We start from the raw sequence: 24,490 nt of genomic DNA on the forward strand, positions 1-24,490 counted from the left end.
TAGTTGCCACAGTGGGGAAGTGTTTTATAATAACATACTTTTTTGTGCTTTTCTTCAAGACTTTATTAATTTGAGAGAAAAAAATATAATTGGGGGCATTTCATTATGATGATGATGATGATAATTATTATTATTATTATTATTATTATTATTATCATCATTATTATTATTATTATATATCAGCTACACTTTACCTCACCGATGTAGTTTTAAAAAAATAAAATAATAATATAAAAATATTGATGAAATGAAAAAACTAATTTGCGGAAGTGCATAGTCGTCACTTCCTGTAACGTTAGCTTCTCTGGATGCACTGAGTTACATTTTCAGTTGCTCTGTGCGAAGGTTTGTAACGTTCTTATTTTCCAGGAAACGGCTTATAGCGTTATTTGCGTTTGCAGTTATTTATTTGCAGAATACATCACGCATGTTCTGGTTGTTCGTAAATAAAAAATGGCGACCACCAGTCATTAAATACGCCGGACAAAGATCGCCGTTTAGCGAATAATTAACGTTAGCATTAGCATAGCTAGCCTTAGCAAGCTTGCTAATGCTCTTTAGTCTGAGAAATACCTAATTAAAATGGGTCGATATATTTTCAGGTAACGGTTTGCACTTTAACAGTCAATACAAGGGTTCAGGAACATATTTTTATGAACACCAGAAGAGCTGTATTCAGAAACCGTTAACGCCAGTGGCCCTGCGCTTTTCATGCGAGGCTAAAACAGTTGCTAGCTGTCATTAAATGAATGAATGAGTTCTCAATTTGCAAACTAATCAAAAGTTTCTTAAAGCTGCACCAACGCAAATATTTCATGTCATGTCTGATCTGTTTGCAGGAGAAAGAAAGATGTCAGGCGCTGGGGGAGGAAAACGTCCCTCGGGAGGGGACAGCCCCCCTGGCCCACCTGAGAAGAAGAGCAAAAAAGAGGAGAAGACCACCACCACTCTCATTGAGCCCATACGCATAGCTGGAGTTTCCTCTACGGTCTGTCATTTGGCGTTTACACACAAGTCACCATTTATAGTCCATTTGCTAACAATAACACCAGGGTGACTTGTACATTGTAGCATCAATATTTTACTAAACAACATTCAGAATCTCGCACAGTCCTCACCATGTTGTTTTTATTTATTCTGTGCAGGAGGAAATGGACATGAAGGTCCTCCAGTTTAAGAATAAGAAGCTATGCGAGCGTTTGGAGCAGAGACAGACGATGGAGGATGAGTTACGAGAGAAAATTGAGAAGTTGGAGAAGAGACAAGCCACCGATGATACCACCCTGCTGATTGTCAACCGCTACTGGTCGGAGGTACCTCTTCACATTTGGCCTAATTATAACCCATTTTGAGCTGGAATTTGATTTCAGAAATGTCCATGTAAACGCAAGATTAGGGAGGTCTTCTTCTGTCAAAGTCACCAGCCGTTTAACAGCATCAAATACAACATATGTAAATGTTATCTAATTGTCTGCTTTAACCAGAATATTAATATGTATTTTATTATTGAGCAAAGATTTGCACTGTGCTCGATGGACGTACCATGATTATGAAAGTCAAAATATCACATTTTTGTTGTCCAGAAAATATCCTAAAATAAGTTTTAAATTCTAAAACTTATTTCTTCTTATTTGTCTGTCTAACACCGAGATAAGTAGAATGAAGTTGCGTTACACATCCTGTATAATGACAATAAAGATTAATTCAGTCATCAATTCATTCATACTTATGGCAATGTTTTTTTAATCCTGTGTTTCTGATTTGCAGTTGGACGAGAATGTACAAATTCTACGCAAACGTATTGAGCCAGACACTCCGGTAAAATCTACCCTTGCCCCACCTGCGCCACCTCTCCCTGAACCCCCACCAATGGAGGAAGATGGTGTCATTCTGGCCTCACCAACTTCTGCTGTGCCTCCACCACCACTACCAGAGGCCCAGAGCGAAGGGGAGCCGACAGAGCAGCAGCTACAGCCGCAGGATAATCGTCAGGATGAGCGTCAGGAAGAGCAGAAGCAGCCCCCTCCGCCTATTGGGCCAGAAGAGTTGTTGACACCCACGGAGCTACCACAGGACTCAACAACAGGTAAGCAGAGTTTTTCCACACCAAGCTGATTTCTACAAAGTTTCCATCACTGGGTACATTTAATATAAACAGCTATAATCGGACATAATCTGTTATCTGACCTTATTTTATATTAGAATTTGGCTAACTCGAAGTGACAACACCGGTTGTACAAATGAAGGAAAAGGCAGAGGACAGAAAAAATATTACTGAATCTGAAATTATCTTAAAGTAGGTGTGAAGAGAGCAATTGTTTTAGCTTCCCTTTTAATTTTTGGTAGACTTTTTATAGCAAAATGCTTGTAGAATTTCACGCGCTATTTGTATTTGCCTCGTCCATTTCTGTATGATTTTAAATGTCAAGAGAACTTAAAAAATGCAAATGTTATCTAACTGAAGAGGTTGAAGAAAATTTGATTTAAACCAACCACGCACATAACCAACTCTCACTTTGTTCAGATGCATCACCGCCCCCTGCTCCCCTAAGTGATAATGCCAAAGGTTTCCTGGCCACGTTGGAGCACAGCAGCGAGGAGGAGCTCACCCTGCACCTCCAAGACCGCATGCAGTTCAGCAAGGAAGCAATTGCCTGTTTGGTCTGTGTCTTTGACAGGCTGCATAGCCGCATTGACAACATGTGCAAGCAGGTCCAAGGTAATTGTGGAGATAGGCTTGTTACTGATACATTCATATATGATAAGCCATTTACAAGCAAACATAGAAATAAGAATGAGGAACACCTGTAGAACATTTCATATCCTGTGATAAAATAAATTACCTGCTAATAAAAGTTACATATGTCATCACTGAGTTGTTGGTCTACATTAATGTAAGCAGGGCTTTCTTGCCACCTTTTAGTGACTCTAACTTGGCACAACTATCTTCATTGACAGCATGTGAGAAAGATAGTCAGTCTGACATCGTCAACGTGAACCACACTCTGCTGGAGGAGAATAGTCGACTGCGAGACCTGGCCACTCTCTTGCAGGGCCGGCACCATAAGATGTCCATGGAGGTACAATGTCCTTTGCACGGTCTGTGGGTGTCAGCGTGTGCGGTTAATATTTGGGCTTGTGTGTGGGTATGAGCGTGTTTGTCTGAAATAGTGAGTATGTGAATGAGAAAATAAAAATATGTTTGTATATGTGTGTATGTAGCTATTGACTTTGGTGTATAATTCACTAATGACACAGCTGTTTTCATGTCTTTGCCATTTTTGCAGTACAATGAGTTAGTGGACAAGGTGACTAGCTCTGAGACCAAAGTGTCTGAGATGGAGACGACGGTGGAGGATCTGCAGTGGGACATTGAGAAACTCCGCAATAGGGAACAAAAGCTCAACAAACATCTTGCAGAAGCCATGGAGCAGGTGAGTTTGTACGAAAATGTCTGTGTGCAACTGGCCTTTCTTTAGTGTGTCTATGTGCTTTTTATCTGTCCACAAGGCATATTCATTTATTGATAAGGTTCTATGCATCATTGCACGTCGTGCCATCTGCTCTTATTGATGCACATACCGCTGTCAATGCGTGCATTGATGGAGTGGTACTTTTTGCATCAGCCAACATAAAGAAATAAACATTGTCTGAGTAATGTTTCAGGATTTGCATAGTGTTATGTGCCGTGTATTATTTCTGTCTTGTTGGTTCTTTTTTCTTTTTTGTAACCCATGTTCTGCTATGTTTGCTTTCTGTAGCTGAAGTCTGGATACAGCAGCACAGGCAGCTCAGGTGGACTTCCTGGAGGCCAGATAACGCTGAACATTCAGAAGGTGAGCAATCGCATCCCTTTGCAATTATATGTATGTGACATACGTATTTTTCTTCCTACATAACCATTCATGCAAACATGTCGTTTTTCTGCGACAATCACCGTTTTCTAGGTTGATTGGGTCATTCACGTGAATTGCGTAGAACCGAGGAGGCCAAGGCGGTGCTTTGGGGGTATGACACATGCGCATTGGAACTGGAGCTGCACGGTTAATTTCTATGATTAGTGCAGACCAGATTTTACTGCGCACATGACTTAGCGTCTTTCTACTAGTTTTGAGAATCTTGAAGCACACACAGGGCTCCAGACTGCTACCAGATGTCTCGCCATATCCATATGTAAGTGGATAAGTGGCAACAGACAGATAAGACGAGAACAATATGTAAGCACTGTAAGAAGATGCCGTCAGATGCCGTCAGCACTGTAACACAATCACGTGAGCTCCCGCAGCGTCTTAAACATCAAGCTACAAGTTATAATCACAGCGTCGGTAACTGACGAACCCAAAGCCTCGTTTTGTGACAGGCTGGGACAGACTGCCGTCTGACGGCAGCTCCCGAGCTATACCGCTGTGAATACTATAGGCTGCACCACAGCTAACACAACTACTATGCAAAGACATCTGCATCACCACCACGGCTCTCTGCTAAAATCATCTCCTCTATCATTGTCTTTGTTTTTATCTATAGTTTGAGAGTCTCAATGCAGAGTTGGAGCACAACCAGGAGTTGGCTAATAGCCGCATGGCAGAATTGGAGAAACTGCAGGTGGAGCTCCAGGAGGCTGTGAGGGAGAGTGAGAAGCTCAAGGTGAAGATATAATTTCTGGTTGTTGGATAAGAATAAATACTACACCTGGTAGTGTTACCATTTTTTTGAAATCTGTGTCTGAAAGTATAGTTTTGGGCCAGTGTATTATGGTAACAGACTTCCAATGCTCATCCTTCCCTGTCATTTCTCAGATGGATTTGCGGAATATTCCAGAAGAGGTTGTGAAGGAGACTATAGAGTACAAATGTCTGCAGTCCCAGTTCTCCCTGCTGTACAATGAGTCCCTTGGGGTGAAAACCCAGCTGGATGAGGCACGGGCTCTCCTGCTCACAGCCAAGAACGCCCACCTCCGACAGATTGAGCACATGGAGGTGCATTTCATAGATCAAAGTTGATCTCTTGAGAAAAAATTGAATTTGTCTTTACTAATATTTGTCCTAGCAATTTAAACCTATGCATATGCACATGTTCATTTTATTAGTCTGCTTTGCAAAGTTGTCAACACTGTCTTACTGTTTTCAACTGTTCAGAGTGATGAGCTGTCACTTCAGAAGAAGCTGCGGACTGAGGTTATCCAGCTGGAGGATACCCTGGCCCAGGTGCGCAAAGAGTATGAGATGCTGCGCATCGAGTTTGAGCAGAACCTGGCAGCCAACGAGCAAGCAGGTACCTTTCCAAACACATCCTCACATTAGCATGTCTAAGAAGAAGAAAGGGAAATCATGCGATGGTATGGTACAATAATATATAGTGTACTATTTGTAAAACTATTCCTGTATTTAGAGATGGATTATTATTTTATACACTGCAGGTTGGTGATTACATTAGTTTTATGATGATACTCACATTTGTAACTTATGTCACTCACCAGATAATGATGAAGACTCAAACCAAAACCATACGTTGCCTGTGCTCTCTGTACATCAGCCCCTCATCCTTTGTCTCTGCTCTCTCAGGACCAATCAACAGGGAGATGCGACACTTAATCAGCAGTCTTCAGAACCACAACCTGCAGTTGAAAGGTGATGTGCAGCGCTATAAGAGGAAGTTGCGGGAAACACAGATGGAGATTAATAAGGTAGATGACGTTATTCACAGATGAATGTTATTAATTCGATTTTTATTAATTCATCCGAAAAATTAGCAGTGATACATTTCCTCTAACCAAAGTCACTTTTATTATGAGTAAAATAAAGTAATTCTTAAAAAATATTTTTTGCTTTGTCAACAGTTGCGTTGTCAAAGTGGCGACATGGGGGTTCTGATTCTGGAGGAGTCGACTACTGACAGCATCGACGTAAAGAAAGACGAAGATGAAGACCAGGAGGAGGAGGAAGAGAGGAGGAAGGAACTGGAGAGACAGCGGGCCCGTGAGCGAGAGAGGGAGAGAGAGGCTGAGCGGGAACGAGAAAGGGAGCGCGAGAGAGAGAGGCAGCGCAGCGACGAGCTGAAGAGGAAGGACTCTGACACACTGAAGATGCTCAGAGTAGAACTCAAGTACATCCCTCTTCTGCTCTAGTCCACTTTTCTAAAAATCAAATTTGAGCAACACAAAACTAACCTCACTGATGGGATTTCTAATATTAAAGTATTCTCTTTGTTGAACCCATCAGGAAAGCCCAGGAGTCCCAGAAAGAGATGAAGCTCTTGTTGGACATGTACAAGTCGGCTCCAAAGGAGCAGAGGGACAAAGTGCAGCTCATGGCAGCTGAACGTAAATCTAAAGCTGAGGTTTGTTCTGTGGTGTCTTTGTCTTTTCCGTCATACTTTTGCACATTTCTTTTTGCATCTCATAACCCGTATCCCGACCACCCCAGGTGGATGAGTTGAGGATGCGAGTTCGAGAGCTGGAGGAGAGGGAGAGGAAGGAAAGCAAGAAGCTGGCTGATGAAGATGCTCTCAGGAAGATCCGAGTGGCAGAAGAGACCATCGAGCATCTGCAGAAGAAACTCGCTGCCACAAAACAGGTATGTTTGTTTTGTTCTCTCAAACATATGAGAGCTTGTGAGTGAAGTGTCAACTCAGGCAGGAGGCTGAGCATGTGTTACACTTTAATGTGGAGATGTTCCAATACCACTTTTTGAACTTGCTCATCAACCAATACCAACAACTCATCCGATATCATTGCATTTAAATAATATGTGATAATACATAATTATTTTTAACTGCTGTATACTACTAACCTGATATGGATTTGATATGACTGCTATCATTATGTATGGCCTAGCTCAGGTTAAACCCTTTGTAAAACATGAACAAATATATACAGAGAATGAATGATATAGAACTTTCTTTTATTATCTAGTTGGTTTTTTCAGGGCTTAATCGCATGGTAATAAAACCAAACAAACTTGGATGGAGAAAAAAAAAATCCAAACCAGAACACCAGCTCTTATACACACAGACATGCAGAAGCTGCTTTTTCCGCAATTTGAGATTTTGCACATAGACTCGTGTCCTCAAAAATACCAGCATTGTAGGTAACTGTTGAAGGAGGTAATCTGAGTTACAAATTCTGGTTCTCTATTATTCTTTGTCATAAAGTGATTTATGCTGGTAGACGTAGTGAATCAGTCAGTCTATTGGTAAAGTTAGTGTAAACAAAGGGTACATACCAGTATAGACACATGGAAATAAAATCACTTGAATTATGTCCACAAAAATATGTATGTGTCTCACCTATAAATGGAAAAGAAAATGGTACTAAATTGTGAGGTAAATTACTTTATTCTTTAATGTTTGGGTTGCTAACATAATTAATAATTAATTCTGACAATGGCATTTGTGTTGAGGAATAGAATAGAATAGAAATACTTGATCCCAAGCCGGGACATCTCTGAAATTATGTAAAAATCCCGTCAGCTCGATCTGGACTGTTTGAATGCATTTAACATAACTGTCTGTGTATATGGGTGTACTACAGTTGTTTGTTTTTATTTTGAAATAGAGTTAAGGCTGGTTTTATTACACGGCATTGCTGATCTCTGATTAACATAAGTCATAAGAGGAAACAATCTTTAGTTTTCTCAAGATAATGAGTTAATAATCTCAGTCTGTAACCTTTTTTTTAAAAAAAAAAGATCTGTATGCAGTGAAATTCATGTGCATATTGTTTTAAGTTAGTCATAGCAGCTAATTAATATAAATTGATAAAATCCAAACCCCTCCACTCTTTTTAAACGTATTAAAAATGTCAGATCATCATGAAATGAGACATGAGATGTCAGCCCAATATGTGAAATGTCAGATTTAAACCTTTGGGGCAGCACCACATGTGAATATAAACAAGCCAGCTGTGTTAAGAATGAAAGTAGTGCAATGATTATCACATTTGCCTAAAAAAAGAGGATCTCCTAATCTTAGACAACAAAAGAGGAATTGAAAGCTGTCGCAGTGGCCTGGACTGATTCTGATCAGATTGACTTCACTAGCCTGATTTATAATTGCATTTTTCTCTTTTTAACTATTTGTTTTTAATATAGTTTTTTTTGTCTGCTGTTCGTGTCTGAAATATCTGTTTTACTTGAAAGCTATAAGACTGGCCGAAGTGTTGGTGAAAAGAGGGAAAAGGTCCTTACACAAACATCTGCTAGCATAATTCTCGTAAACTTTTAATACAAGAATCCACGTAATTACATTCTAGTTATTTAATTCTCTATTTGTTGTCTGTTTTTTACCAGCACAAATTGATTTACACTGCAGTCTGAACAGAGAGAAGGAATTGGATGCTATAAAGGGAAAAGAATGATAAATGCAATTCTTTTGGGTTGGGCATCCTGATAAATTCAAAGTATGTAAAACACTGTCAGATCTGAGCTCACTTGGCTCTGCTGTCTTGTAAATGTTGAGACACTCTCATGGAATTTCATTAGCACGTCAGACAACGGAGGGGATACAAGTACACAGTGATGAGATGGAAAAAATAAAGGCATTAACTGGCTGGGGTCGAATGTTGGTTAAGTACTGTCATCGTTATTGTAACACTTGAGCTGCGTAGATAGGGGATACACCCACATTAGATAATGCGACACTGTCACGGTATTCATTAAACTGTTGACCTCAGTGCTACGTTGAATCTTGAAGTCAGAGGCTTATCACTTAATTTGAATCATATTATCTTCACCCAAGGAGGGTTTACTCTTCCAGTTTGGGTTGCCAGAGACCTCTGGTGCGAAGCAAACAACTACGCGCAGACCACCTAAAAATCCAGGTCTCTTTTCATTTAGCACTGGGGCTGTAATTAAATCAGAAACAGGAAATTACAGTGTTATGACCGTGTTTTAAGTTGTTTAACTGTTGTTCCATACCATTTTATGAGCATAAAGGAGACAGATGGTGAGATCTGAAAGCTTGCCGCTCCTCATGCTTGGGAGGTCTAGCAGAACATAATTAACAGAAGGCAAAACAGTCTGGGCTGATACTGATGTATTTTGTCCCTTTAATTTCTACCTTCTTATCTGGTTAATTAAAGTAAAGCAACTAAACTGTTTTGGACTCAGGTGTGTTTTTTTTTGTTCTCCTCGGTCTCTGGCTGCCACAATTGTAACTTTGCAGGGTGACAGATTGTCCCAAACTATCCAATAAACAAGCAACTTGTGAGATCATATGACTTTTTGTTTATGGGCCCCAGATGGTACTTAAGTGGTCAGCGTGAAGCAAAATGAAGCACGAGTCCAATTATATAGCGACATTTGCAGCACAGAAAACAAACCAGGTATGAATAAACCTTGAATTGCATAGTGATAAACAGGCCAATTAAGGTGCAATGTAATTAATCTGATTAGGAAATGTGACGACAGCACTTAATTTATGCACCTTCAGATCAAGAGATTGGACTGTAATATTGATTTAGGCTGATTAGACGCTTGTGTGTTTGTTTGTTTTAAATAGTGTTTATGTAGAAGTCATAATGAAGGAGTTATGAAGAGTGGATGCTGGCGATTCATTTTTCCATCTGTAAAAAAAAGAAAAGAAATTAATGGTCTTTTTTTTGTGACTACAGAACATTATCTAGAAAGAAGCATTGTACTGTTGGGGAAGTATAACTTAAAACCTCCAAAACACATTCTTTTATATGAATGACTACAGGTGGTGTAGTTCAGGTGGCTCCAGTTACCAGCTGGAGACGGTTTCTGTCACTGTATCTTCATTGTTTTTTGATCCCTGACTCCTCTGTCTCTTGAGGAGGAGGAAGCCCTGCTGAGTGAGATGGATGTTACAGGCCAGGCCTTCGAGGACATGCAGGAGCAGAACAGCCGCCTGCTGCAGCAGTTGCGGGAAAAGGATGACGCCAACTTTAAGCTGATGAGTGAGCGAATCAAATCTAACCAGATCTACAAGCTCCTGAAAGAGGAGAAGGAGGAGTTGGCCGACCAGGTTCTCACGTTCAAAACCCAGGTGACATGTAACTTCTTAACCTGGAAATGCAGCATTGATGGTTTTTATTGTGTCAGGGCACTGAAGTACTGACTGTTACTGATGCCGTCATGCTCCAGGTGGATGCCCAGCTGCTGGTTGTGCAGAAACTAGAGGAAAAAGAGGGTGTCCTCCAGAGCACACTAGCTGCTCTGGAAAAAGAGCTGTCTGTCCGGACACAAGCACTAGAACTCAACAAGAGAAAGGTGAGGAGAAAGATGCCATCCATTATATTAACAACTCTTGCATTTAAGCTTTCTTACTCACCGGATGATTTAATTGCTGCAAGATGTTCCTACATATAAACACAGCAGCATTATCTGGATAATAGAGTGTACTAAAAGTCACACGTCACATCATTGCGGTGTGTTCAGGTGCTCGTGAAACGTTCTTTCTAACATCCTAGATTTGTGATGTTGCTTCCACAAAACATTGCATTAACGAGCTGCATCGTAAGCCAATTAAACCTACCATCTCTCCAGGTTCCCAGACTTTTAAGTGCCCATATACCAGTCAAGACAGCAGTTGTTCACTGGGGCACATTTAATGAGGTCGTCTTGTGCGTGAATTCTTCTTCTTGTTTTTTTCACATTACATATTAGGAACAGGCATAACGGTAAAATTAAACAGAACAGAAAATCAACAAAAGGAGCTGCTTACTTTAACTGAAACCAGCAGTTAGTTGTCTGGAAGCTATGAAGAGAGTCTAAAACGTATGGCATGTTGTGGAAAACGGTCGTCAGCAGGAAAAAATGTACACAATCTGCAGTAAATAGGTCGTTTAAGTTGGTACATGACTGAATCTTTAAAGTTAAACTCAGAATGTCAAGTCTTATCCAAGCTTACTGTACTTCCACCACATTACAGCTCACAAATTTCATCATTTTTTTTTTTATTGAGTGTGTCCGTTTCCTTCCCTGCTGCAGGCAGTGGAGGCTGCCCAGCTGGCAGAGGACCTGAAGGTGCAGCTGGAGCACACGCAGGCCAAGCTTAAGGAGATCCAGGTCTCTGTGGCTGAGAACCGCACCGCCCGGGAGAGGGAGAGCAGCAACCTGAAACGAGCACAGGTATGTTGTATTCCAGCACTGGGGATTATCACTCCCAACTCTTTCTGAACTCTCACAAATTGCTCATGAAGTTCTGATTGGAAGATCACACCAGGAATCTTTGTTCCATGGGGGTACAATAGACTATTCGTTTGTGTGTTAGGTATTCGGTTTTTAATCTAGTTTATCATTGATTTCCTGTCACTCTTCAGCTGCTCTAATAAAAAAGGGGCAAAAATCAGAAATGGGACCGGAAGAGTCCTATAACTTGATGTTTAAGAAGATGTGGGAACCCTGTTGTTTGACAACTGCTCTCTTGCCGCCTTGTAGGAGGATCTGTCGAGGCTGAGACGGAAGCTGGAGAAACAGAAGAAGGTGGAGGTGTACTCTGATGCTGATGAGATCTTGCAGGAGGAAATCAACCAGTACAAGGTCAGGAGGAGAGCAATGCTTTTTTAATGCAGAGAAATATATGGCTTTAATCCACCTCTGTTCAGGGAGGGAGGGAGGGAGTTGTAAAAACACAAACAGCTTTCTGGCTTGTAGAAGTAATGTGCCCTAATTCAAATGACTACACCTAATTTGCTTGATATGGCTGTTTTCCATTTGTAAGTATGGGCCAGAAAGTGAGCTCAAACCTTCACAGAAATACTACGATCTGGGGAGATCGACAAGCTTTACTTGTTACACCCTCAAGTGTTAGCTGCGTTTCCATACAATGGATAGAGGTAATAACTTTGTTGGCAAGTCAGTGTTTGACCTACGTATAACGTATTTTATCTGTCCCCAGGCCAAGCTGCGCTGCCCCTGCTGCAACACACGAGACAAGGAGACAGTGCTCACTAAATGTTTCCACGTATTCTGCTACGAATGTCTGAAGATGCGTTATGACACCCGACAGAGGAAGTGCCCTAAGTGCAACTGTGCTTTCGGAGCCAACGACTTTCACCGCATCTACATCACCTAATTTACAGAGAGACAGAGGAGCGAAAAAAGAGGAAACAGTAGACCGAACCAAAGGAGAGAAACGAATAAGAAGAAAGAAAAGACTTACGAAACTGAAGAGTTATTCGGAGGCAGACATTTTGGGGATATCGAACGAGATGTTTCCCTGTTTTAGTCTCTCTTCAGAAAGACTTGTTTTACCGCATCATTGCCAGTTGGTGATTTATTGGTGACCAAACAGATAGGGACACATCTGACTGAGTGTTGTGCTGTAGTTAATAATTGTTTGTGCACAGTGATATTCTTACATGTTGAGCTGCTCTGTTTTCCTGTCCTTGCCATGTTAAACATCCTCTTTTTTAAAGAACTGGGCCCACTTATAACTATTTTTTTAATGTATTGAAAAACTTGGAACTGCGGTGGTATATGGCTGATCTTACCCAAGTGTTTCTGTGACTTGTTTTGTCCTGCTGGCTTTTGGAAATCCCATCAAAACGTTGAAGCTGAAATTTCAATTTCAAAATTAAAAGAAACCATGCTCTACAGACCCCATGACTGCATGCGTAAAACTAAATATGTTTCTAATATATAAAGTACAACAGCCAGAATTGTGTAATTTCCTTGGTTAGGCTATAGTATTAACAATGCCTGAGAGACGTCAGCTAGTTTGGCACCCGGTCAGCACATACAGGAGTGTTTGGATCACCTTGGGCAATGTCCTCTGTGTGTGTTCATCCTGTTGCCATGGTTCCTATTGGAGAGTTTGACACAACATCTGCAGCTTATAGTGCCTCATTACTGATGAAATCACTGCAGTGGAAAGTCAGCTCATATGGGTGTCCTTAGTGGGCTGTGCTGCTCCAGGTCCTCCTCTTAGACTGCTTTCCTAAAGGTTAGCTGTGACAGTAAAGTACAAAACCATCTGTTTTGCAACACGCTTTTAACCTAATTGAGCCAATGAAACCCCTTTTTGCTCTGTTTGGATGATGTGAACTATTTACTGGGAGGTTTGGTTAGCGTCTGTTTGACGTTAGTTCTTGTGGGAAAGGCACAATGTTGCGCACATAAGTTCCAGGCTGCAGAGAAAATGAGTAAATCTGTGAACAAAGGTTTATCAGGCGTTTGGGAACAGATGAGTTAAGACTTCAAGAATTGGCTCTAATGTTGGAAAAAAAAAACAAGAATAAGTAGATTGGTTGGCAGTTGTTTACGTGTATGAATGTGCATAACCTGTCATAAATAAATGAGCAGTTTTGACTTTGTCCTTAGTGATCGTTTGTGTGCCGCATAGCGACAGATGTTGTTGTAGTAAAGCGATGGTCTTCATTAATGTGTGAGACAATGCTGTGACAGGGGCCAACCTGATAGCACTCCAGGCATGAGTCCACTGGCTTTTGTTATTGCATATTTGTGCTGCAGCAGCAGGCTACACCCAGCCCCAGACATTAATAACACCACCCTCCAGTCAGGGACACTCACTATTCAAATGTCAGTTTTCCTAAAGCAAAAGTTGTTTTGCATCTGCATTCAAGTGGCCAAAGATAAAAAAGCTTATCTCCCTTTAACTTTGAGCAGACTTTCCCCCCCCCAAAGGCTTTAAAAAGCGGATAGCTTTTTGTTTTTTTTCTAGTGAATGTCATCTGTTTTTGCCTCAGTTTGCTGTTCCTCTCGCTGTGCATGGGACCCAGACTCACGCCAGAGAGTTGTGTTTTTTGGCAAAGAGGAGAGAATGACGTCGACAGGCGTGGTAATAACAATGAGAACACTATTAAGTCCAGACTACGCAGGCTCTCTGGTTAAAAAAAAAAGAAAAAGTGGATAAAAAAACCTGCAGGGTGTGGCCATAAAATATGAAATGTATGTACTGAAACTACCTGGGGTGGCTTTAATTGAAACTTTCACTCGAATAGAGGCAAATGAAACCGCATACTATGGTAGAGAGGAGTTTCCTGTGAGTCGGGGAGCGCGCACAGAGAATCCGAGCAGTACAGTACATAGGAAATGACTCATAGGAGTTGAACTGTTAGCGTGGGTGTGTGCGCTATTAAAACAAGGCTCAGACTCCTCCGGGTGACTCACTCTGATGCTCGCTTTTCCATGCTCAAAAGCCCAGCACGGATTGTTAATCAGATGAACTTTCGGGAATCGTGTAGCCGACAGCGAGCAGCTTTTCCCCCGCAGACACCATGGCTTCAAACGCTCTCTGCGCGCTCTGCGGACTTATTATAGCGACCTTGATCAATGTCTATGGTGTGAACGCACAGAGAAGTAAGTCAAATACGTTTTCATTCCAACATTGTTTTGTTCTTTTTGTGTTATTCATTTTTTACTGAAAGGATTACACAACTTTTCTTTTTTTTTTTTCATTTCAACACTTGTTTTATGATAAATTGTCGTGGGTCTCCTTGTTTCTGTGAACATGGATTCTGCTGGTCTGGTCTCTATAATGGAGTCACAGTGGGTCTGCTTACGGAGCCGCTTCCTTTACCAGCTGCATTTCTCACCGGTTCCGCATTCCGATCGCCTTATTCCACCGCGTCCATCCGTGTCCCTGGATGAGAAGGACAGGCCACATGGAGAGGGTGCACTGCCTGTGTCCATTTCGCTCACAGATACATTTTTACAGAAACTCGAGAGCTTTTCACTTTTGTTTCCACAGCACTCTGAAGCTTGGTTTAAATCCCAGTGGAGAACACCAGGCTCAGATTGCACTGACAAAGTCAAATCTTGAATAATTACACGGGTTAGGGCAAATTTCCTCAGGCTTTAAAAGTTACCAAATGCATTTTAACTCACTTAAATCAAAACATGCATGGTCTAGATTCTGTCCGTGTGAAACCATCTCTACATCTGGCCATCAGCTGTTGGTACACCCACCCACCCCCTTTTCCAATTCATGACAAAACACAGCACCCCCACACTCCAAAACACCCTTTGTCAGGCTAGATGCTGCAATGTGCCATGGTCTTCTGCTCCAGAAAAGGGCTCCAAAGTTTTTCATGTTTGCCTGATTTTAAGTGATGAATCATTAGAAAGTTATAGTCAAATGGTAATCCCTGCTGTCTGAGTAGTATAATGCTGACTGATGGAGGTGTTGCCATTCATGAATGTGTGTAACCTCTCAGGATCATTCATGAAGACGCCCGCTTAACTTTAAAGTTAGGATTAGAAACATGGTTGAAACTGAGTCGGCGGTTTCAGGTTGTTGTCTGATTTAAACAAAAACTCCGCTCCTCAGGCGCGGTTTTCAGTTTGGAAGGAGGTCAACCACCAGTCGAGGTTCAGTTCCTCTGTGTGACCTTTTGAACCCTCGAGCAGGAGTCCAGCTGGATCCGCTGGGTGATGGATGTCTGCAGTCATCGGGAGAAGTACTTACAAGAACTGTGACACATTTTTGCTGTGACCACAGCCATAAAATGAGTCAGTCGGGCTCTGCAGGCGGGCTGGCTGTGGAGAACAGAGAGTCTCTTGGGGCCTGAGCATGTGGCTGTAACATAGCCAGAAAGCTAGAGGTCAAAATGTTTCAAACATGACTTTTTTTTTTTTTACGAGGAAGTGCTTTTTGGCTGCAGCTGCTTTAATAATGACCTGAGTGGTTGACAGGTTTTGTGTGTCCTGTGTAATGTGACCAGCTAAAGACCCATAAAATACACCCTGCTACACATTTGGTATGTCGGCTTTTGGATCTCATGGAAACTGACATTTCCTTCTGAGTCTAAGGTTCAGTTCTTCCTGGTTGTATTTTGGTTGTGAATTATGAGAGAAACCATGTAAATGAATGTGTAATTAGAGTTTAAACTGTTATATGGGTATTCCAGCAATGTAGTATTGCACTCCATAAAGCTTGGGAACTCACAAGAGACACACTCTGGAAAAAGAGCCTGAGAGGACTTAAAGTCAAGCTGCAAAAACACTATATTTCCCATAATGCAACTTAATTGCATCTTTCATTCGGACTCTCCTTGTCTCCTACATGCCTGTCCCAAACCTTCAGTGAGTAACACAGACTTTCTGTTGAAAACAAAATGTGAATCTCAAGCTCAAAGCTGAAATAACCCTAATGACATCACTATGACATCATCAGGGTTATTTTCTCAAGAAGGTCCTTCCAGAGCCAAAAAGATGTTAGTCAACCGTTTTCACAGTCTGAGTCGTACTGCAAACATGTCAAACATGAACCAGCGTTGACCCTTTCACTGGTGAGGATGTTCTGCTTTTCTTTGTCCTGAGAGACAGTACACTTAAAACTATTCACATTTTGGACTGTTTGTCAGACAAAACAAGCACATTAGAAAACAGTACCTCAGGCTTTAGAGCATTTTCACTTTTTGTAATACTTGGTAGGCCGCATGATTATTGGGGAAAAAATCAGTCGATTAATAGATAATTAAAAGCATTGTTAGTCACAGCCTTGAGTACAATTTTGGGGTTCTTGCTTGATAATTTTTACCCCACTACATTTATCTGACAGTTGCAGTTAATAGTTATTTTTCTTGTGTAAAGATACAATCTGTAAGTTCCTATCTATCAAAGAGTGAGTTAAAACAATAGTGATTGATGTATGACCCACTAATGAAAGCACTGAAAGCTGCCATGTTAGTGACGCAGCGGTGTAACTGAAACATATTTCCTCATGCCACAATGCCTGTATGACGCTTTAAAAGAAAAAGAAAAAAAGGACATTCTCATGACATAAGCTCCTTGGCCTGAGACGAAACGTGTTTGTGAGATCAAATTTAGAAGTGCAAGGCGTGTAGGGCAAAAATTGTGCAATATTTCCACAGTTATTCTATATAGACTTCTATTTCCTATCCAAGATGCTCTTTTTCAATCCAAGATGACAGGAACCATCAGCGTTTATCAGGTGACTAAAAAAAATTTTTTTGAAGTACATGAAGATGTTAGGCGAAAGACAAGACATAAAACAAGGTGCAAAATTTATGATCCGACTTCTGAGCCAGCTTGTAGTATAGTAGGAACGTCTGTGAGTAACATATAAAGTAACATATAGAGGATGGACTGGAAGTAGAGTCACTCATAGTGACCATGAACGTGACAAGATGGAGGCTCTGAAAGAACAGGCTCGCCTGCAGTTACATCTTACTGCCAAAGAGGTCACTAGAAACAACGTATCTCAAATCTTATGGGTTATGACTTTAAGCTAAACAAATCATATGTTTTTCAATGGTACTAGTACTCTTTTATAAAATATGTCAATACTTAATCACTAAATGTTATTGCTGCACACCGTGAGTTTAAGAAAAATGAAAATCCAGGGAGGCTTCCTGCACACCAGGGTCCATTAACAGTAGGCTATATAACAGTAGAAAACATATCGTAAACCTCACTTGGATGTCAGTGTCAGACCATTACTATTTTAATGCATTTAGGAAATCACTAAAACGTGTAGATATGATAGGATATATCTGTAGATATTTCATCAAAGATGTGCAGCACTATGATCAAACCAGTTGAACGAAGAATGACGTCTATTATCGTCACTATACCTATCAAATATCTGATGTCCTCTCGTTACATTCATCCGTAACCCCTGGTATAGTTTCTCTCATCTTGTCAGCTGGACTGTTTTGAAAAGTTGATTTGTCAGCGCTTCAGCTTGCTGTCACAATATTCTTTACCTTGTGTTGTTGTCACAGTTTCGGTCACATTCGTTTAATTACTTTTGCGTCAGACTTTTCTCGGGTAGTTTGGATATTGCTTTCATTGGTGATAAAAGGCGCCAGTTTGAACACGACAGTTAACCACGAATGATGACTCAGTCTGGGCTCAGGGTGGATCCTTGGTATAATGGTGGATACAATAGTATATTTCACCATGCAAAAACCTGGATACAATGAGGAGGAAGAAAGGTTTTATAATTTTATCTCTGGAAAATCTGCAGACTATTTCCTTATAATGCTATCTGGAACTTTGTCGTGTCTGGTGTTTTATTCATTGTAGTCGGCTGACTTTGTGTTGTAATATTGTGTTTTTTTCAGCTTCATGTCACACTAATTCATGCATGACCTTGGGGTATTGGTGCATACGTGCCTCTTAACCAAAGCCAGAAACCTGCAGAGAAAGCCACACGCTATTAAAACAGTTTCTTCACTTCACTTGCCATCAGTGTTAATTGCGTCATATCTCCAGGCTAATTCCTTTTTTTATCTGGGAAGAAATGCACATCTTTTAACTGTTCAGCTGTCTGGCAGCCAAAAAGAGAGATGAAGCTGTCCATTGTGTCCACAGAGGTGTCTCACACCTAAACCACAGACTGACTTACTTCTCACAGACGTGTTGGTTTATTCTCTGGAAGACGCACATGCACACATAACGCAAAACAATTCGACGGAAGCACTCTGTGAAAACACATCCTGCTCTTCACATGCTGCCTGTTCATGGTCTAGAAGTTACTGAGTAATTCTCTCTCTTGCAATTAAGTTGCATCAGCAGTCTGACCCGTTGGAATTTCCCAATTTCAGTTTATGAGAAGAAGAAAGCCACAGAGTTCCTCATATATTCTGTTCAAGTCACCTGGTTGTGATTATTTCATTTTATACCAGCATTTCTTTTTACATCAAATGGTGTCCCTTAATATTTCCTCTAGGGCATAATTACAGTATACTTTGGGAGGTACACTTTGTTGTGATCAGGCAAAAGAAAAGGAGAAAGGAGAAGAGATACATGGCATCAGAGGAGGCATGGAGGCAGCCCAAATAAAAATCAACTTAAAGCTTCAGAAGGCGAGCCTACATTCACCATATATATACCAACACTGTGCAAATATGAACACCATGCAATAGTTTGCCAAATGACCTCGTGTTGATTCTTTTGGACTCAGTGGGCAGAGAGGATGACAGAAGGAGCGAAGGAAGTTGTAGAAAGGTAATATGATGGGATAATATGACATGACCTCTCATTATCATGAGTGGGTTAAAGCAGCTTTCCAAAACCGAGAGGAGTATCAAAATATTATCTCAAATGCCATTACTTGGATAAACAAACTTATTAACAGAACTTCAGATGTAATTTGACTCTTTGGAAAGCTAACTGTACAGCTGTGTACTAATGCTAACCATTGTTAGTCTACCATCAGTAAAAGTCATAGTATAGTATTTCATTAAAAATATAAAAAAGTCATAGTATAGTATGTCATTAAAAATATAATAAGTCATAGTATAGTATTTCATTAAAAATATAAAAAAGTCATAGTATAGTATGTCATTAAAAATATAATAAGTCATAGTATAGTATTTCATTAAAAATATAATAAGTCATAGTATAGTATGTCATTAAAAATATAATAAGTCATAGTATAGTATTTCATTAAAAATATAAAAAAGTCATAGTATAGTATGTCATTAAAAATATAAAAAAGTCAAAGTATAGTATGTCATTAAATTATAAAAAGTCATAGTACAGTATGTCATTAAATTATAAAAAGTCATAGTATAGTATGTCATTAAAAATATAAAAAAGTCAAAGTATAGTATGTCATTAAAATGAAATAATAAGTCATAGTTTAGTATGTCATTAAAATGAAATAATAAGTCATAGTTTAGTATGTCATTAAAATTAAATAATAAGTCATAGTATAATATGTCATTACAAATATAAAAAAGTCATAGTATAGTATGTCATTACAAATATAAAAAAGTCATAGTATAGTATGTCATTACAAATTAAATAAAAAGTCATAGTATAGTATGTCATTACAAATTAAATAAAAAGTCAAAGTATAGTATGTCATTACAAATTAAATAAAAAGTCATAGTATAGTATGTCATTACAAATTAAATAAAAAGTCAAAGTATAGTATGTCATTACAAATTAAATAAAAAGTCATAGTATAGTATGTCATTAAAATGAAATAAAAAGTCAAAGTATAGTATGTCATTACAAATTAAATAAAAAGTCATAGTATAGTATGTCATTACAAATTAAATAAAAAGTCATAGTATAGTATGTCATTAAAAAAAAGCCATAATGTTAAAGTTCCTCTCATTAGCTTTAGTTAGCTATTTCAGTGGAGAACTGCACTTTAATGTGGAAGTGAGACATTTTTATGTGGGCTCTTCAGTTACATGGTGGCCTCCTAAAATGGCATCAGAACTTTGAGAACCCCATAGGAGTTTTGTTTTATAATGCTTTAAATTGGTCTGTTTCAAAGCCTATTAAATGTCAGAATAAGTTCTTACTGGTATATCTCTCATAAATAATGCAACATACTTTGCCCTGAAAACTATATAACCATTGACCTCTGATGTGTTTTCTGTGTGCAGGTCAGTGTGGCAGTTTAGAGTTTTGGAACACGGACTTGGACGTTTGTGTGCCGTGTGCATCGTGCAAGCAGTACCCAAAGACCCCATCATGCAACACATGTAAGACAGGGGATCAGTAAATGTACAGTAAATGACTTCCTGCCGTTACTGATTCATACAGTGGCGTCCTTTCTTTCAGCGTTTCGGTTTAAGGTGTTTTTGCTCAACCAATAGGTAAATCTGTGGATGAGACGCCCGACGTGTGGAAACTGGCAGCCATCACCAGCTTCTCAGTGCTGGCTGTCGTGCTGGTCGGTGCTGCGCTGATTATCGGGGTCATGGTGCATCGACGCAAGTCACACAAACGGCCTCTACGTGGTGAGGTTCTTCACACTTGAAATATGTGATTAGTCACAGTTATAGCTTTACATTTCCAAGTGCATCAGATATAATGTCATAGATATTCTGTAAAAAATACACACTTTGTCTTCTAAATCACAATCTGTCATGCAAAAAAATCTATACAAGTTTCTCGCACTGCATACTCTGGGATCACAGAAAAGAACATTTTCCTCAATTTCTTATTTTATGGGTGTTTAAATTGACTTTTTTTCTGTTCAAATTATTTTTTGACCATTATATCAGAGGTGGCAACACCATTTGTAAACTACAGTATGTTCTCAGTGATGGCATATGAGTTATTGAACAGAGATTACTTTGGGGTTAAGTTATGCTTTAAAAGCCATGTCAATGGTGCAAATCAACTGTCGGTGAACATTGAGCATGTTGTGGGCAGTTCCTTTTTTTTGGTATAAAGCCTGTGCAGCTGTGTCTCAAACCATCAAAAATGATCATTGTCTCTTCGTATATTGAGAGACAATAGGTCTTTTCACAGAAGCCATTTCAACAGTTCACAGTGGGAAAAGCAAATGTGCAAACTATTAAATGAATTGAATATATCTGCTTCAGTTTCAGGGACCTGGTATTGTGCCCTATAACAGAACCATTGTTACTGTTATTAGTAACACCTGTGTGACAAGTCACAATGTCTGCTGTGAAAAAACCTATTCAAGACCTCATTTAGATATGCAATCGTCGTAAAAATGCCCATTTTGTCTTTTTCACAGAACCCATTGAAGAAACTGCGGGGCCACTTTATCAAGCTTAAACATTTCAGTAGGTATACTTTTCACTTTGTCACAACAAGGTTTTTGAATTTACATTTAAATGATATTGTGATGGAAGAGAGTAGATATCATTTAATTCAGCCAGTTTGTGCGTCCTGCTAACCTACAGTACATAAGAACTGTATCAATTTTAATGTAAACAAACAATGTTATAGAGCAATTCTGACTTTACTAAAAACAAAAGTATCACATCTTCAAGGTAAAAAATAAATCAATGTAGTGTTAAAGAAATGTATTTGAATAGATTTTACATAGAACAAAACAGAAGGTATTTTAGACGAGTTCATTGGTTCAAATCCAATACTAGTGAAAAAACAAACAATATGGATGTTCGAGGAGCAAAATGTTGTAAATTAAGTCAAAGTTTTTTTGGTTCTTTTACAATTGATGAAGCATAAAGTCAGATTTTAATTTAAACTATAACAGGACCAGGTGTAAGCAGCTTAAATCTAGAAATATACATATCAGATTTAAGGTCCCATATTGGAAAATGTGACCTTTCCATGTCTTCTTTTATTACAAAATAGGTCTAAGTGCTATATAAATACTGTGAAAGTATCACAACTCTCAATCCACAGAGAAATGCACACAGCCTGTATTCAGAAACTGTGTCTTTAAACGAGCCGTCAGGACTTCTGTACTGTTACTATAACTATACTATATGTAGGTAGAGCGTGCCACTACAGTGGAGGTAGTCCTTCCTCTGTGGTAATGACAGTCTAGAGACACTAAGGGTCTACTCACACTATCCATTCGTACCGTACCCAATCATGATTCAGGCTAAAGTCCAGTTCGTTTGGAATTTCCTGACCAGCCGGTTAATAATCACGCTAAAGCGCGGCACGGATCATCATCTGGGCCAAGTGTGAGTGCAGATTCAGAAGACCTGAAAACGCTGACCTATCAGAGAACTTTTTCAGAGGGGCTCCAAAAGAGACAGGCGCTAAAACTGAGCGTTTCAGAAAGAGGGTGAATACAGGTATATTCAGACAGACTGTAAGAAAAATAACGTGTTTTTGAACATTAAAATATGCAAACATGTTCTAGTAGAAACTCAAAATACAAGTATGAACCTGAACATGAGCATGATATGTGACCTTTAAGCCTTGAAAAAGCCTCGATTAAAGAATGCCGTTTGTCGTAAAAGTGAATCTACTTTAACTTCTCCCTAATTTGACACAATGTGACTGTAACGGTTGTCATGGCGTCCACAGCCTCATCTTCCTCTGGAAACAGATGTGACAGAACCAAGGAGCGACTGGTTCAGAGCCGGACAGATGATCCTCTGGACCATGAACTGTGTACTCTGACCGCAGGGTATCTCCTCACCAGAATTGGACCATTTTAATTTATTAGACTGTTGAGAGAAGAGATGTGCTCCGTTCTCACGCTCAGTGTAGGTCCAACAGTGACCACAGGGAGCAACTCTCACACCTCTGTAGGAATAGTAACATTATATTAGTGGTATCGTTCTCAGATATTGTGTGCCTTTATATTCCACGTAAATAAGATGTTGGTTTGGAAGACCTTTGTGGGTTTGATACAGAAAAAAACTACAGTTCTTTCTTCAGAGGGATGGATGCAGGACTCCGATGAATGTAACAGTTTGATCTCCTGCTATTCAGCGGGGTTAGGCGGTGTCTATCTGCTGGTCATTTACCACAACAGCCTCTTAAAGACAAAAAACTTGTGAGTAAGACGTACTGTTAGGCACATTAAGGCCATTTGAATGTAGCTATTTTTTACAGTAGGTGAAATATATTCTAGCTTCCGTCCCTGCCAGAACTTGCTCTTTTATCCACCCGATACAGTGAGAAAGCAACTGTACAAATTCACTGTTACTGGGTCTCCTGAGGCCAACACAGACCCTTCATTGTAGGTTATTACAATATTGTCTTGTTTGTTTTAATGTTACTAGGTTTTTAGGAGATGTTAGCTGGATTTTTCTCTATCTCAACCCCACAATTCACACGTTACTGTCCCAGTGCTCGTAGGACAGGATGTTTGAAACACTAGACCCCATAATCCCAAACTGCTAACATGTGGGAATGTTGTGAGGAATGTACTGTAGTGAAGAAAATGACACCTAGTGTTTTAGGTGGAGCTACACAATAACTATGCCTACTAACTCTGACCCGTCAATACGTTTTAGATCTACAGATATACGTCAAGATATCGGTTTGTAATTCTGAAGCCATTGAGAACAGCGAGAACCAGGGTGGCCGGAGGTGTTGTTTTCCATTTTTTTTAATAGTTATGGATGTTTTCCGTCTTCAAAACATCAGCAGTATGTGGTTACTGGTGTCTTTTACGTGACTGACAATGTTTCAGGTCATATTTTGGATCTGTCTGCTTGTGGGTAAACTGCCCGTCCTGTGGCAGCAACATTAGGGAATGACTTAAAATACAGAAACCTCCTCTTTTCTTTTTTAGATTTTTTATATTATTTATTTTTTAGTACCTTGCAGTGTTGTTTTGCATCAACTGCGAGTGACAAGCACATTTTTAAAGGGACTCCAGTGAAGATTTTTGTTAACCTTCCACCAGGCCAGCTAACGGTGATACTGAGCAATAACTAACATTTTCCGCTTCTTTTTTCCTTGCTTTCTATTTCTTATTGTATATACTGTACATGCACTGGCTTCTTTTACTTAATGCAATCTTATAAACTGCTTTGTGTACCAAATGTATTTTCACAATAAAACTGACAACTTCTGATTATAATGCAAGTCTAATTGATCTGCAAACAGGACAAATTGCTCCATTTATCTGCTGTGTAACATTTATCTTGAACGTCCCCACATCACCGGAAGCATCTCAATATGTACAGATATACAACATTTGTTTACTTTAATTCTGAAGAATATGGACAAGAAACAAACACATTGTATTTTCCAAGTCTTTTAATTCATTTGAACTAGTTTAATTTTCAATAATTTGCTTATATTCTAGACTAGGTTCTAACAAAGAAGTAAAAATCTACGTTTCAGAGTGACAAAATAGTTATATAAATATGAATTAAATAGTGAGC

General features: G+C 39.6%; 2 protein-coding genes across 3 annotated transcripts; both read left to right on the plus strand.

Moving 5' to 3' along the window:
* The first annotated feature begins 293 nt into the window (after positions 1 to 293).
* On the plus strand, positions 294 to 13,146 carry rnf40 (ring finger protein 40). Of its 2 annotated transcripts, none has more exons than XM_083932459.1 (20): positions 294 to 345; positions 840 to 988; positions 1,146 to 1,313; positions 1,768 to 2,086; positions 2,525 to 2,719; positions 2,959 to 3,080; positions 3,288 to 3,434; positions 3,762 to 3,836; positions 4,525 to 4,644; positions 4,797 to 4,976; positions 5,136 to 5,271; positions 5,562 to 5,683; positions 5,837 to 6,102; positions 6,219 to 6,336; positions 6,423 to 6,572; positions 9,790 to 10,002; positions 10,101 to 10,226; positions 10,947 to 11,087; positions 11,397 to 11,498; positions 11,857 to 13,146. In XM_083932459.1, the coding sequence occupies exons 2-20, from the start codon at positions 851 to 853 to the stop codon at positions 12,031 to 12,033; spliced, it is 3,015 nt and encodes a 1,004-aa protein (XP_083788585.1). In that variant the 5' UTR covers positions 294 to 345; positions 840 to 850; the 3' UTR covers positions 12,034 to 13,146. The 2 variants fall into 2 exon arrangements, with proteins under 2 accessions (XP_083788585.1, XP_083788586.1); XM_083932460.1 differs by having other exon boundaries at positions 9,793 to 10,002.
* Positions 13,147 to 14,091: 945 nt separating this feature from the next.
* On the plus strand, positions 14,092 to 24,177 carry LOC310960686 (tumor necrosis factor receptor superfamily member 12A). The gene is made up of 5 exons (XM_083932448.1): positions 14,092 to 14,279; positions 20,294 to 20,392; positions 20,507 to 20,650; positions 21,400 to 21,448; positions 22,674 to 24,177. Exons 1-4 carry the CDS (start codon positions 14,198 to 14,200, stop codon positions 21,438 to 21,440), a joined length of 366 nt encoding a protein of 121 aa, XP_083788574.1. The 5' UTR covers positions 14,092 to 14,197; the 3' UTR covers positions 21,441 to 21,448; positions 22,674 to 24,177.
* The last annotated feature ends 313 nt before the right edge of the window (positions 24,178 to 24,490 follow it).

This window comes from Echiichthys vipera (assembly GCF_963691815.1).
Source record: "Echiichthys vipera genome assembly, chromosome: 18".
In the NCBI taxonomy this organism is placed as follows: domain Eukaryota; kingdom Metazoa; phylum Chordata; class Actinopteri; order Perciformes; family Trachinidae; genus Echiichthys; species Echiichthys vipera.

Coding starts and splice junctions, on each gene's coding strand:
- rnf40 (XM_083932459.1), top strand. CDS start 851: ATGTCAGGCGCTGGGGGAGGAAAACGTCCCTCGGGAGGGGACAGCCCC. Junction 3,435..3,761: donor TTGCAGAAGCCATGGAGCAG/GTGAGTTTGTAC, acceptor TGCTTTCTGTAG/CTGAAGTCTGGATACAGCAG. Junction 10,003..10,100: donor TTCTCACGTTCAAAACCCAG/GTGACATGTAAC, acceptor GTCATGCTCCAG/GTGGATGCCCAGCTGCTGGT.
- LOC310960686 (XM_083932448.1), top strand. CDS start 14,198: ATGGCTTCAAACGCTCTCTGCGCGCTCTGCGGACTTATTATAGCGACC. Junction 20,393..20,506: donor GACCCCATCATGCAACACAT/GTAAGACAGGGG, acceptor CTCAACCAATAG/GTAAATCTGTGGATGAGACG. Junction 20,651..21,399: donor ACACAAACGGCCTCTACGTG/GTGAGGTTCTTC, acceptor TCTTTTTCACAG/AACCCATTGAAGAAACTGCG.